Source organism: Pseudophryne corroboree, chromosome 5 (genome assembly GCF_028390025.1).
Source record: "Pseudophryne corroboree isolate aPseCor3 chromosome 5, aPseCor3.hap2, whole genome shotgun sequence".
NCBI lineage: Eukaryota > Metazoa > Chordata > Amphibia > Anura > Myobatrachidae > Pseudophryne > Pseudophryne corroboree.
In genome coordinates, this window is record NC_086448.1 from 94,644,156 (window position 1) to 94,660,327 (window position 16,172).

At 45.3% G+C, this 16,172-nt stretch overlaps 1 protein-coding gene across 1 annotated transcript in view; it reads right to left on the reverse strand.

Moving 5' to 3' along the window:
* Nucleotides 1-16,172, reverse strand: part of LOC134927265 (ATP-dependent translocase ABCB1-like) — a 95,072-nt gene that overhangs the window by 55,720 nt on the left and 23,180 nt on the right. The window contains exons 5-7 of the mRNA XM_063921476.1: nucleotides 15,674-15,722; nucleotides 4,921-5,112; nucleotides 1,108-1,279 (exon numbers count right to left, since the gene is read on the reverse strand). Of these exons, the coding sequence (XP_063777546.1) occupies nucleotides 1,108-1,279; nucleotides 4,921-5,112; nucleotides 15,674-15,722 (413 nt within the window). The remainder of the gene's footprint in view (nucleotides 1-1,107; nucleotides 1,280-4,920; nucleotides 5,113-15,673; nucleotides 15,723-16,172) is intronic.

Sequence of the window (16,172 nt, forward strand, 5' to 3'; positions counted from 1 at the left end):
GCATGAGGGGGTCACCCTGGCGTGAGGTGTGGGTGTATAGTGTGTTACCACTCAAGGTGCGGCGTCCGTCCACCTGCTGCTTTTAAGTGTCTTTTTGCCTGTATTCCCCTCCCTGCTGATGCTGGCAGGGTTCTGTGGCTGCTGCTGGCCAGTTGACTCCGCCCATCCCTGTGACTCCACCCAGCGTTAGAGGGCCAGGCACAGAATCACAGGGCTATTATATAGGAGATCATATCAGCCAGACAGGCTAAGAGTATGTGAATTGCTGAGAAATTTTAACGTAAAAGGTTAATAAAAGTTATTTTTTAATTAAATAATAGAAAAATGTGCACCCATTAAAATCCAATTCTTTTCTTCTCTTTTTGTACTAGTTAGTCTATTGTATATTGGAGGGTTGCACTTGATACTGTTGATTGATGTACTAATAACGGGATATACATGTTTGATTACCCACAGTCCATCAAACAGATCAATATTTTTTCTAATTTATATAAGATCTGGTGTGGAAATCACCCCCCCCCCCATCCCCCCCTCCTTTTTCACTCTCAAGAGTTAGGGTCAGATTATTATTTTTTCCCGAATGGTAGTAATCACTGCATGCTTGAACAGTGAAGGAAAGATACCAGTAGAGAGAGAGTACAGATGTTAGTTAAGACTGGGATGAGCATAGGAGACAGATACAGTATTTACTTACTTGTGAGGGTATAGGCCCATGAGGAGAGGTAGTAGAGTAGCAGGATGAGAAGAGTGTTGACACTTCCTCTTCATTTATGGCTTAAAATGAAGAGAGAGTGCCAGAGGGTTCAGGTAGAGATTTGAGCAGATCACTTTCTGAGGAAGAGCATAACATTTCATCTCGGATCTTATCAATCTTTTCCTTGAAGTAGGAAGCAAGATCTTGCGCCTTGATAGTGGCTGGTAGGTTGGGTGAGGGAGGGTTCAGAAGTGATTTAAATGTATTTAAAAAGTCATTTGGGGTTAGAGGCTTGAGCAGATATGAGAGTTTGGAAATATGTTTGTTTGGCAGTGTCCAGAGCATTACGATAAGAGTGGAAGACATGTGTTGGTTTCAATAAAACAAAATAAAAACAGGCAGAACTCTCCAACCTTTGCCCAGATAGCAGCTGAGAGCCCCATGACCGGGCTAATTGCCAAAATAACTAAGGTCAACTTCCAGCCTCTAACGAACCCAAGAATAAAGCCGGTCAGGAAAGTAGTCAATGACTGGATCAGCATAGCGATTTTGTCACCAATGCCGTCATTGATTTTTTGGACGTCACTGAAATAAAAAACAGAATAACATAAAGAACAGAGGAACTCTGAACGTGGCAGTGGTTAGTAGAAAGTAATGTGGGAGGGATGCATTTCCCATTTCTATTTCACTGGTACAGGCTTTTTATTATCCATTTAGCCTCTTTTGTAATTTTATGTGCTTTTTAATTGGCAACACAAATTAATTTGAGTGCTTCTTTATTATGATTCTTTGCAAACATAGGGGCATGTGGTTTCTGTTCATAATCGCAACCCCTCATTGGTTTTTATGATGCCTGCTATATTGGAAAATGTATTAATATCAGAAGTGCTTGGCTCTGGTACCTAATACCATATTCATATGGCGTTAGCCAGCGTGGCATATAAGCTATATATCACACAGTGTATCGGGAGAGAGAACTGTAGATCCCTCCCCAGTAATGGCCACTCGCACATGTATTCTCTGATGACCGCACATGTGCAGTAGCGCACCAGGGTTCCGGCAGAAGAAAATAAAGTGGTTGCAGCAGTGATCACGTAACATTACACATCGCAGGGACAGGTTATTATCAGAGCTCCTGTCCTTGGATCTGTATCTTAATACAACCGGGTCAAATATAATTTCTTATTACTGCACACAGTGACAATAGGAAATGATAATTAACTGGTCTAAATCCTGATAATTAATATCTGGGCCTCATAGTCACTACAACTATAAAACCAGTGCTGAACAGAACTTCTGATGGGGTGGGGAGACACACACGTACAAGAAAATCATTTTTAATTACTGGTGGGACCATTTATATCTGTCATACAGATGAGAAAGTGGTGGAAGCTGGAGTTAAGAAGGTGGGGGGAGGAGAGAAGGAGGATCAGCACAAAAGGGGCTGATTTTATCCGCGCGCTGGTGCGCTAACTTATGGAGGTCAGGTACCCAGGCTGTCCATCCATCTCTCCTGCTCCATGGCTGTGCCTAGTGTACCACACTCCATGAACCCCGCTGTTTGGCCGCCTTCTCAGACCCTGGGCATCGCCATGGCACCGTCGATCAGCTGACTTCGGATCCTCCAATCCCGGCATCCACTGTGGTCAGGTGATTCCACCTACCAATCACTGCAAGCTAAGGGGGATATAAGGAGGGCACTGACTAGCTACCTGTGCCTTGAACAAACTGTCGCTTCCTAAGCAACATAGATGTCCTCTGTCTGTTTTCCCTGTCAGTTTCAGTCTGACTCCTGTGACCCTCTCTGTGAGCGTTCGTCAGTTCCAGCCTGACTACTGTACAGCTGTTGTCCCTGACTCTGCTAGAATGCATTGTCAGTTCCATTCTGACTAAAATAACATCTCATGTTCCTGGGACAGCCTGTAGCATTGTCAGTAACACCTGCTATGTCTGCATTTACCTGCAAGCATTGTCAGTTCCAGTCTGACTCAACTAAGTTCTGCTGTGTTCTGCCTAACTCATTACACCCGCTGCATTCAGCCAAGCAAAGAGCAGTCTTCAGATCAAGCCAGACTCAAGTGTACCTGTGAATACCAGCTCAGCATAGAGTAATCCTTGGCTTTTGCCAGATTATGTTCATCATCAGATACTGGCTCTGTGCTAAAGCACATCAACGGTTACAGTCCGATAGTCACATCATCTGTTCCAGTCCTATAGTCACATCTTCAGTTCCAGTCCGATAGTAGCATCATAGGTTCCAGCCCGATACAAGTAGCATCAGTTCCAGCCCAATACCATTATCATCGATTTCAGTCCGATATAAGCACCATCGGTACCAGCCCGATACTATTATCATCAGTTTCAGCTGGAAATTCCTATCGCGTCTAGCCCGACAATAAACATCAGGTTCCAGTCTAACATAAACAGTACATCATCGGATCCAGGCCTATATCTGCACCGTCAGTTCCAGTTCTATAGCCAAGCTCATATTATTTCTACCAGTTCATCCACTCGAGCGCAGTACCAGTAGACCCAGTCAGAGGGCCACCACCTCCACGGACGTAGCTGAGTCTATACCTAATTATGGGGCATAGGCCAAGTGAAGACCGCCTCGTTTTAGACTCCGCGCCTCTGTTTTGGGTATTATCCAACGGACTGGTACTCGCTTATCATTCCATTCTGTCCATGCGCAAGAATTATCTCAAGCCTCTCAGTTTCCTCCATCAGACTTCAACAACTGGTCCACCAGTGTCACTACCAGGAACACAAAATACCTCAGACCTGACACTTGTGTTACACTTATTTTTCTGTTAGGGAAAGGGAACGCTGCCAATATTTTTACTGCAGTTAATAAAAAATATATAGACTTTTATTTGTGTCTTGTACACTTAGCAGTTCCGATGTTCCCAGACACTTGGGTACTTATTATTTGTACTATACATTTATTGTAATGTCTATGCGTTGTGTATAGTGAGTTTTAGGGTTTTGGAGCTCACAGTGAAGCCATAACTCTAGTCGTATTCCTGGCACATCAGACCCTTTATTTTCAGTCGTCAGTAAGTTTTTAGTTTATAAACGGCTCGTGGGGCCTGCTACATGTTTCTGTCCATCATCCGTCATCTAGCGGTCAGACAAAACTGCTTGACAGAATGTTTTGTCCCAGATTGGCGCTTTACCAGGGGCCACTAGGGGGCCTTTTATTGGTCCAGCCAACCCCTCTGACCTGATACTATTGCGATGTCTTTTTAGATATAAACACATGGCAGATTTCTAGTGTGTTCTCCAGTGTAACGCACAACAAAATAAATGACAGGTCCGCTATATCCTGCTGTCCTCTTTATCCATATAAATGTCAAGTAAAGTCTATTTTAAGGTGCATGAGAGCTTAATTATATTGTGCAAAGGTTTCCTTAGCAACAAATGAGATAATTGTCCTGGCACGATCCAGACATCAGAATAAAGGTCGCTCCCTGCATTGCACAATTACGTACGCTGCACAGAATTGCATTGATTTGCTTTAGAGCAGTGCAGTAGCGTCTTAAGGGAAGATGAATTAAACCTTCTAAAGTGGACAAGGTTACCCATAAAGTTATTCTAAAGTGCCTATATCAACCAATCAGATTCTACCTATCATTTATCAAGTACATTCTATAAAATGATAGCTAGATCTTAATTTTTGTTATAGGCAAAGCCTTCATTTGTCCTCTTTAGACGGTTTGATAAATCTCCTCCTATTACTGCTTTCACATCGCAATGCTGGGTCCCACCCGGGAATTGAAAAGGGGGACCCGGCATTGGACCCTACACACCGCCATCCCGACTCGGCAATATGCCACGGTCGGGTACGGACCAGGCATCGGGAACGGGTGCGGAGGTGGCTATGGATGATGACATCATCTCCGCACCGCCTCTCCCTATACAGTGAACAGGTCTCGGGTCGCATCAAACCAGCAACCTGTTCACACTGCACCTGACCCGGTATTTAACCTGGGAATAACCCTTCTTTATTCCCGGGTTGAATTACCAGGTCAGGAAACCCGGGAATTCCCTCATGGACCTTTTGACACCGCACAGCGACTGTGTCAACCCGGCAATATACTGGGCCGATACCGGGTTATTTTTGCGGTGTGAAAGGGCTATAAGGAACGTCTGCTTTACAGAAAATCAATCCAATTTGATAAAAGAACCTACTACCACACAGCTAGCAAATGAGACTATGCACTTACTCTGTCAGCCTCGTGTTCAGCTCTCCGGCATCATTTACATCAAACCAGCCGATTTCCTGCCTCAGCACCGCATGGAAAAAATGAGTTCTGATTTTCTTTATCTGCCGGCCAGCGGCCAATGACCAAAATGATATCTGGATATAAGCAGCAAGAAGCACTCCAAACCCTATCCCCGTGTAATAGTAGGCATACCTGTGGCAGAAAAATAATCACAATGTTATAGGGCATACAATCTTATTTACGGTTTACAGAATACTTTACTGTGGTACCACAAGTTCCAGAATAACACGGAAACCACTAGTGGAAACTCATAAGCTAAGTTCACTAAGGGGTACAGTATATTTACTAAACCACCGCTTACTGGCAGTTCTGGATGCTGGATTTATAAAGGGCGCTTATATTAAATGCAACACTCATAAGACAAATGGGTGTAGTATGTGTTGCCGGCGGTCGGGCTCCCGGCGACCAGCATACCGGCGCCGGAATCCCGACCGCCGGCATACCGACAGCTGGGTGAGCGCGAATGAGCCCCTTGCGGGCTCGCTACGCTGCGCCACGCTATCGATTCTTCCTCCAGGGGGGTCGTGGACCCCCAAGAGGGAAAAGAACTGTCACTATGCCGGCAGTCGGGATTCCGGCGCCGGTATGTTGGTCGCCGGGAGCCCGACCGCCGGCAAAGTGAAGACCACCCAAGACGAATAACTTGTCACACGTCTCATGGGCTATCCAAAAATAATTGTCAGTACTCAGGGGACAGTTACATCTTCCATCACTTATCACTTCAAAGACAATACTTATGTCATGTACAATAATGTCAGATAAAATGTCAGACATGTGCAGTATTGTCAGTTTTCCCAGTTATATGCAGCTCTCATTTAAAAAACTATATCAAGACATATCTGTAACATATATATAAAATATCATATCAGATAAGTCGCGGGACTCCTGAGTGATAAGTATAATATATGGGTGCGGTGTGGGCCCCCCTGGACCCAAGGACCCATGTGCACCACACACTGCACCCATTATAGAAACGCCTATGACCATTGTATAGTATACACCCAAATACACCCAATTCATCTTTTGATGAATTGGGTGGTCTCACTGCCCCATTTGATGTGCTGCACATCTGATAGGACAATGCCACTGATGACCCGGTGTTATTACAATAAGCATTTAACAATAAATTGTGTCGTAGTGAGCAGGGCCATCTTAATGCATTCTCTACTTGCCTCCTGGCCTGCAGCCAGACAGGGAGTCGATTTCAGCATGCTGATTGGTGGATTGCTGGAGTTATCCACCAATCAGAGTGCTGACAGCCAGTCACTGTATGGAAGCGTAATTTTTTTTTGTTTATGTATTCCTGTGAATGGCTGGGTAGGGGCCATGGTGCATTGTTTGGCCCAAGGCCTGCTGTTAGTATGGCCCTGGTCATGAGGCGGATCATGTAGTGGGTGTGGCGATGCAATATATCATTACATCACATCGCAACATCACTGGGTTGGCACATTTTTAAGGTCTGTACACAGCCTTAAGGTGGGTACAAACTGATAGATATATCTGCAGATCAATTGATCGGCACATATATCTATGGACGGATCGGGCAGTGTGTTGAGCATACACACTGCCCGATCCTTCGGGGACTGACGTCATGAACTGGGCGGGCGTGTACACACGCCCGCCCAGTTCAGCTGTCAATCACCGCCGGCCGCCGCAGCATGTGTACGAGCGGCCGGCTGGTACAAGTAAGATGAAAATTTAAAATAGAAGTCACTATGCAACACCGCTCGGTGCAACTCACTGGTGCAGCATGGCGTATTGGGGCTAAGTATATGAGGACACATTTATAGGTGAAAACCTTTTATAGCCACTGGACTTTCAGTTTATTCTGCTCACCTTCGCATACAGTCAAACCGCTTTATCAGATGAAGATAGAATGTGTTATTGTTAATAAATAACTGGGAACTTGAACTTTGTGTCTTGAGGTAATAAACGGACAGTTTTAATGATATATGTTCAGGATGTCAACCCTGACAGAACATCAGCATTGCCAGAATATTAGGGTTATTTTACGGGTTAGGCTGCGGATGTTCTACTGATGTACTGGGTGGCAGGGTCAGGCTGGCAGGTTCCTGTGTGTATTGGAGATATATCCTGTGCACCTTCAGTTAAATCTCCCTGTATTTAAAACAGACATTACTGAGCATGCCATACACGGGTTTCGAACTCTCAACCCCGCGTACTACAGTAAGACTCCAAACACGTTTTGCTATTAGGTCCTGCATGGGAAGCCTTTTAACTCTAATGTGAAGCTACAGTAATTGCAAATGTAAGTTTTTAAACCATTGCAGCTAAGATCTACTGTATGTAGTGTGGGGCTGTATACTGGGGGTCATTCCGAGTTGTTCGCTCGGTAATTTTTTTCGCATCGCAGCGATTTTCCGCTTAGTGCGCATGCGCAATGTCCGCAGTGCGACTGCGCCAAGTAAATTTGCTATGCAGTTAGGAATTTTACTCACGCCTTTTTCTTCGTTCTGGTGATCGTAGTGTGATTGACAGGAAGTGGGTGTTACTGGGTGGAAACTGGCCGTTTTATGGGTGTGTGCGGAAAAACGCTACCGTTTCTGGGAAAAACGCGGGAGTGGCTGGAGAAACGGAGGAGTGTCTGGGCGAACGCTGGGTGTGTTTATGACGTCAAACCAGGAACGACAAGCACTGAACTGATCGCAGATGCCGAGTAAGGTTGAAGCTACTCAGAAACTGCTAAGAGGTGTGTAATCGCAATTTTGAGAATCTTTCGTTCGCAATTTTAAGATGCTAAGATTCACTCCCAGTAGGCGGCGGCTTAGCGTGAGTAAATCTGCTAAAAGCAGCTTGCGAGCGAACAACTCGGAATGAGGGCCACTGTGCGCGGTCTTGTGTGGCTGCACACTACATAGATCTGCCTGTCTACTGTAGTTTAAACTGATTATTACATCTAGCTTCATATAGTCTACAATTACTAGGTTTCCTATGAAGCAGCAAATAGTCCCATGTGTTAAGTGTCCCAATTATATTTTACTACCTGCCTAATCTATATAATTCCCTTTATTTAAAAAAAAATCTTTATTTTTTGTTTATTCATATTTTGGGCGGGATGTATTAAAATACATCGCCGCTCACTGCAGCAATGCTAATCACATACTGTATATACTAACATATGCGATTAATATCGCAATGCGGTGACAGAGGCCCCCCATGATACCTGTCAGAAGGTGTCCTGGTGGTCTCCGTCACCTCCATGGGGTCTCACCACGCAGACCGGCAAGCAGGAACTGCAGCAGTCAGGCACGGGCCTCCTCCTCCTCCTCCCTACAGCCGGACCTCTGGCTGTATTGTTGGGGGAGGAGAAGTTTGGGTTCCAGGACCAGGGCTGCCTGCAAACAGGTATGCCATGGGGAGGGGGGTCGGCGTGAGCGGTGTGGGGTGGCAGCGGGATGCGGCAGCTTGCGGCCGGGGGTTAGTGCATTTTTCCTTTAGTACATCCTGCCTTTTGAACACTATACAAGCCTGCACAGATTTGTGTGATCTATGCACACTTGTAGACCACGGTGGGATAGTGGAAGGTTTGCAGTTGTATACCAGCAGGATAGGGCTTTAGAAGTCATCAGTAATTGACTGTGGGCTTTATTTCGAAGTTCAAAGAGTTTTTTTTAGTAAATACCACTTGATGTAAATAGAACCTGCTGTCAATCTGCAGTGGGTTTCGGAGGGTTTGTATCAACTTCAAACTAGCCACTTAGCAAACTGAATCCTAAATCACACTATAATCATTATTGTTAGGGAATAAAATAAGAAAAATAAAATCAGTTCAAATACAAATAGAATAGAATCAAATGTGAAAATGTAAAATTCTGTGTATCCAGTTATCAATATTCAGCATTGTAACATGTAGAAGTGAACGTAGTGATGATGTGAATAAAATTAAGTCACTAGCATCCTATTAAAAAGGGCTATATGATTACAATCGACGTGTCTGGCTGGGGGGTCTGCTAAGCAGCCTGGCTTAAACAGACTGCATCAGCTGCAGCTAGGAAGGCCAATCCCGGGCCGGTTTTTCAATCCCGGGATTCGGGATTGAAAAACGGTCAATCCCGGGATTCCCGGGATCCCGGGATTGCAGTAGGGATCATTGAAGGTTGTAGGGAGCAGCGCTGGAGGGAGGGTGTATGTAGCGGTGCGGGAGGTAGGGAGGGTGTAGGCAGCGGTGCAGGAGGAAGGGAGGGTGTAGGTAGCGGTGCAGGACTCGGGAAGGAGGGTGTAGGTAGCGGTGCAGTACTCAGGAGGGAGGGTGTAGGTAGCGGTGCAGGAGGGAGGGTGTAGGGCGCGGGAGGGAGGGTTGGTAGCGGCGCGGGAGGGAGGCTGTAGAGAGCACTGCACGGAGGGAGGGTGGGTGTTAGTAAGTAATACTACTTACTATTAGGCGGGCGGCAACCATGGACACTGAACGCGGCAGCATTTCAAATGAAGCGCCGGCCGCCAGCCAACCAGAGCTGGCGGACTGGATGCCAATCAGGGAAGCGGCCGCAGCAGTCGCTCCTGACTGGCTGCCGCTGCTGCAGCAGCTTCCCTGATTGGCTGCCGGTCCGCCAGCTCTGATTGGCTGGTGGCCGGCGCTACATCTGAAGTGCCGCCGTGTTAAGCTTGTCCATGGCTGCCGCCCGCCTAATATTAGTAAGTAGTATTACTTACACCCACCCTCCCGCACATGCGCAATGTAATCCCGTGAATCCCGGGATTGGAGGCTCCAATCCCGGGATTCAAATCCCGGCATTTTTGGGCCCATATCCCGGGATCCCGCCGAACCGATCCCGGGATTGGCCTCTCTAGCTGCAGCCCATAAAATCCAGATAGAGCTGACATTAGAGTAGGGGAATGGCTTCCAATGGGAAGATCTCTCTATGCTATCGCAGACGGACTGGCAGTCCAAGGGGGAGAAACTCCCCCCCCCCCCCACCCGGGACTGCCGGTCTGGCTGTGATTAGCAGGGAGCACTTCCTAAGGGAAGTCACTGCCACTGATAGGCTGTCCCTGCAGGTGGTAGATGTTACTGGACTGTAGCTCCTAGGTAAAATCCGCCACTGAAATTAATCTACAGTAGATGTTAAAATCCCTCTCAAGAAGTTAAGGTAATATAAATGGTGTAAAATATGGTGAATGGTGAGTGAAAAATCCAAATTATAAACAAACCCAAGTGAACAAAGGTGACATTTAATGGTTTGAACAAGACATAGATATGCACAGAGGTGTTAGAATAACACAATATTGTGTCATCGTAACAAATTGGTTAGCGAAGTTAATGAATCTCATGTTCGTTATACCTACACATCATGCAGGTTGAGCCTCCCACATGTGAAATGATTGGGTCCAGAAGTATTTTGGATTTCCGATTTTTCCATACATATTTGCCTACCCTAACGAGATATCTTGGGTATGGGACCCAAGCCTAAACACAGAATGCATTTATATTTCATGTACACCTCATACAAACAGCCATAAGGTCATTTTATACAACATTTTTTGTGATTTTGTAGATGAAACACCGTACAGCAGAGGTGTCATCTCTGATGGGGATTCGGTCAAGATGCCGCTGGCCTGAATCCCGGTGGTCGAAATACCGACGCCGGAATCCCGACCGCCACAATCCCGACCGCCACAATCCCGACATATTCTCCCTCCGTGGGTGTCCACGACACCCATAGAGGGAGAATATAATAGTGTGCCGAGCGTAGCGAGGCACCGTGCCCGCAGCGTGGCGAGCCCGCAAGGGGCTGCGTTCCGCTCGCCACCCCTGTCGTGATTGTGTGGTCGGGATTCCGGCGTCCGTATATCGACCGCCGGGATTCCGGCCGGCGGCATTTAGTACTGATCCCCTCTGATGCGCTACAAAAATTTTGGATTTCGTATATTGGATTTAGGGATATGGGAGTCTCAGCCTGTACTAAATATTATTCTAACTGCTGTGTAACAATATCTCTCCTAACTCACAAGCTTGCCATATAATGCGCAATATCGATACATTTCGCTCCACACTCTGTACATATACTAATGTAATGCTCTACACCCTGTACAAACATTATTATATTATTGTGTATCCTGTATAAATGCGGAAATTAACTATCTATTCTGTATAAATTCCTATATGGTAGAACAAAGGAATTGCCTGGGTAGTGTCGACTGTATACAGTAGCTCCCAGGTTTTACACTTTAAATGTTGTTCTTTCAGGGACTCTGGCATGAAGAATGAAGAACAATTGCAGGAAGTCGTGTATGAGGCTGTTGAGGAAACCAAGAAACGGTTTTGAACCACCCATAATTACCTGTCACTGTCTCTGCTTGCTCAGTGCACTGACGCTTACTCTTTATCATGCAAACAGGCGTATGCTGTATGGTCCCTGCACTGCCAGAGGTGAATGTTTTACACTTTTGTCAATAACCTTTAATGTTTTCTTTCTCTGGTGTTTGATTAACCCATTGTGATCTTATTGCATATTTAATTTACCTACACACAATCTGTGTGACTCTGATATTACATTCTACAAGATCCTATCCTGTGTTACTTTTATGCAGTCAGGCTCCAATGCTGAACATAATTGTATGACGGTGGCCAGAAACATGATGACAACCAATCAGATATTAAATTTGATCTAGCTCAGATTACACTAATAAAAGCTATTACCTGATTGGATGCTAGGGGCTAAGCCCATCTGAACCATGACTTTACTTTAGTCTTCTACTTTAGTACAAGTCAAACTACATTATAAAGGCTATTCAACTTCACTAAGTTTTTCCATCCATTCTCCATTCCTTACAAAGGAACGCCACAATTATTATAAACCCATACTTCACTGCTACATTCATAATAAACCCCTATGTCATCACAAACACATATTATAACCTACATACTGCACTCATGTACACATTACAACCCCAAAACCACTCCTATGCACATTAAAGAACCCTTCTTAAATGTATACACATTTTACAGTGCATCCAGGAAGTATTCACAGCACTTAATTTTTTCCACATTTTGTTATGTTACAGCCTTATTCCAAAATGGAATACATTCATTTTTCCACTCAAAATTCTATACATAATACCTCATAATGACAACATGAAAAATTAGCAAATTTATTAAAAATAAAAAACTAAGAAATCACATGTACGTAAGTATTCACAGCCTTTGATCAATATTTTGTTGATGCAAGTTTGGCAGCAATTACAGCCTCAAGTCTTTTTGAAAATGATACCACAAGTTTGGCACACCTATCTTTGGGAAGCTTCGCCCATTCCTCTTTGCAGCACCTCTCAATCTCCATCAGGTTGGATGGGAAGCGTCGGTGCACAGCCATTTTCGGATTTCTCCAGAGATGTTCAATCGGATTCAAGTCTGGGCTCTGGCTGGACCACTCAAGGACATTCACAGAGTTGTCCTGAAGCCACTCCTTTGATATCTTGGCTGTGTGCTTAGGATCGTTGTCCTGCTGAAAAATTACCCATTGCCCCAGTCTGAGGTCGAGAGCACTCTGGAGCAGGTTTTTATCCAGGATGTCTCTGTACATTGCTGCATTCATCTTTCCCTCTATCTTGACTAGTCTCCCAGTTCCTGCCGCTCAAAAACATCCCCACAGCATGATGTTGCCACTATCATGCTTAACTGTAGGGATGGTATTGGCCTGATGATGAGCGGTGCCTGGTTTCCTCCAAACATTCACGCCAAAGAGTTCAATCTTTGTCTCATGAGACCATAGAATTTTGTTTTTCATGGTCTGAGAGTCCTTCAGGTGCATTTTGGCAAACTCCAGGTGGGCTGCCATGTGCTTTTTACTAAGGAGTGGCTTCCGTCTGACCACTCTACCATACAGGCCTGATTGGTGGATTGCTGCAGAGATGGTTGTCCTTCTAGAAAGTTCTCCTCTCTACACAGAGGATGCTGTAGCTCTGATAGAATGACCATTGGATTCTTGGTCACCTCCCTGACTAGGGCCCTTCTTCCCCGATCGCTCAGTTTAGAAAGACGGCCAGCTCTAAGAAGAGTCCTGGAGGTTCCGAACTTCTTTCATTTACGGATGATGGAGGCCACTGTGCTCATTAGGACCTTCAAAGCAGCAGATATTTTTCTGTACCCTTCTCCGGATTTGTGCCTCAAGACAATCCTGTCTCGGAGGTCTACAGACAATTCCTTTGACTTCATGCTTGGTTTGTGCTCAGACATGCACTGTCAAGTGTGGGACCTTATACAGACAGGTGTGTGCCTTTCCAAATCATGCCCAAACAACTGAATTTACCACCTCAAATTAAGCTGTAGGAACATCTCAAGGATGATCAGTGGAAACAAGGATGCACCGGAGCTCAATTTTGAGCTTCATGACAAAGGCTGTGAATACTTATGCACATGTGATTTCTTAGTTTATTATTTTTAATAAACTTACAAAAATCTCAAAAAAACTTTTTTCACGTTGTCATTATGGGGTATTGTGTGTAGAATTTGGAGGGGAAAAATTAATTTATTCCATTTTGGAATAAGGCTGTAACATAACAACATGTGGAAAAAGTGAAGCGCTGTGAATACTTTCCAGATGCACTGTAAACCCCCTACATAAGATCCATACATATTCTATCCTCCTTACTCTCCTATACTGTACCACAGTATGGGATGCAGTCAGGATGCCGCCTGTCGGGATCCCAGCAGTCAGATTCCTGACGCCCGAATCCCGACACTATCGGAATTCCGACACTGGCATCTCGAATAGTTACACATTCTGGCATCGGAATCCTGACAGCTGGGATGCCAAATGTCCACACACCACAGCGCTGCAGACATAGGCAGCGGGGTGGTGGTGGTGGGGGGGGTAGGTTTAGGCTGTGGGGGGAGGGTTAGGGCTAGCCTACGACTGGGAGTGATAGGTTTAGGCAGCGGGGATGGGGGGTTAGGATTAGGCACTTACGGGGGAAGGTTAGGGTTAGGCAGCAGGTAGAGAGGGTTAGGGATAGGAGGGGAGGGGGTATAACACCCCTTACTCACCCCTGTCGGCTTCTTCGCAATTGGGATCTCGACGTCGGCATTTCATACGTCGGGATCCCGGGTGCCAGCTTTCCCTACTGAACCTTACAGTACACCATTCCCTACACACATACACAGCACAGCACTGCACTGGAAATGCTATATACAGTAGCTGCACTTTACACTGACTTTTTATTTTCAGAATCTATAGCAGAATGATTTCTGATAACACGAAGGTCTGTTTCTCTATATTCTACTGTCTCAGTCATTAAATATGGGCCCTCATTCTGAGTTGATCGCTCGCTAGCTGTTTTTAGCAGCCGTGCAAACGCATAGTCGCTGCACACGGGGGAGTGTATTTTCGCTTTACAAGTGTGCGAACGCCTGTGCAGCGGAGCTCTGCAAAAACATTTTGTGCAGTTTCAGAGTAGGTGTGAACTTAGTCCTTGCGATCACTTCAGTGTTTTTGGTGCCGGAACTGACGTCACACATCAACCCTCCAAACGCCTTGACACGCCTGTGTTTTCCCTACCACTCCCAGAAAACGGTCAGTTGACACTCATAAACGCCCTCTTTCTGTCAATCTTCTTGCGATCGGCTGTGCGTATGGATTCTTCATTAAATCCATAGCTCAGCAACGATCCGCACTGTACCAGTACGACGCGCGTGCGCATTGCGGTGCATATGCATGCGCAGTAGAGACCTGATTGCAGCGCAGCGAAAATCGGCAGCGTGCCATCAACTCAGAATGACCCCCATGGTCCAGAGAATGGCAGACATGATTGTAGACATGTGGGCTAAACTGACAAAGCCGCTGTGTCTTCAGTGGTTTCTGGCCCTGGATTTAAATGGATAATTATATTCAATACAAAACCAAGCATGTATTCTAGATTGTGTTACACTGCATGTTTTCTTTGTTAGTTAATTGATGAATGAGCTATGAATTCATTTTTCACATGCTTCCAAAATGAAAAGTATGCACAGTCTCAGAACATAAGCTAGTGAGAATAATGTATATGTAAATAACATTGTTATGTGCCTTTATTTTACCAAGCCTAATAAAAAAATACTCCTGCCGACAATGTACATCTCCTTCCGTTTCATATTAAAAAAACCCTGACCCATCCGCTCTGCCCAAGATCTGTGCCTCTCATCCACACACATTAATACCATTCCTGCTTGCAAGACTTCTCTGGGGCTGCACCATCTACAACAAGACTTTCCTCTAGATTCCTGCACTATTGGTGATCCCTGAAAACTCTACTCTTTAGCCAAGCTCATCAAATTCCGAACCACCTTCTTAAGCTGGGTATACACTAGAAGATATTTCGCCCGATCCCGCGGAGTAGAGCGACATATCGGTTGCATCGTCTAGTGTGTATCCATGATACTCACACTGCCACGGATTGCTAGCGTCATCCCCCTTCGGCCCTGCAGCAGCAATGATATGATGAAGGATGCAGCATGTCACATGACTTCCTTAAGATACGTAGCTCCCTCCCTTACTGATGCGTACCCATCTCAACATCACCACTGACAGGAGCCAGCATGCGGCAAGTGCATACACACTTCATCTAATGTATCAATATTGTATAAATTGTACACTTGCAAGCAGGACCCATTTATCTATTAGTCTATTAATACTTTGCCTTGTTTCACTGTGTTGTATAGTGCGGAGACGCTATAAACATATATATTAGCATAACTTACGTTGTCATTTTGTCCTGTAAATCGACAGATGCATTCATCATAGCTTCCACTGCCAGAGAAAAGAGAAAAACACATTTACTTGTAAAGCTCCAACATAATCTGCAGAGATGCAGGTATTTTACTGGGAGATGTACAGTACTAAAGCCTTGGAGAATGATAAAGTGAAGAGAGATAAAGTGGACAGAGATAAAGTAACAACGAATCAGGTCCTGTCATTTTTTCAAACACAGCCTTTAACATGACAGTAGCTGATTGGCTGGTACTTTATCTAAATCCACTTTATCTCTCTCTCTCCAAGGCTTTAGTACATAGACCCCAAGTACCAGCCAATCAGCTCCTAACTGCCATGTTACAGGCTATGGGGTAAATGTTATGGGAGAGAAGGAGATGTGTGTACCCCTGTCTATATCGGCGGCGCTGTCTACAAGATAGCATGCCGATATGCCGGGCAATGTACAGTATGACCGTTCAGACACCTGCAGCTATCGGTTTCGACAGC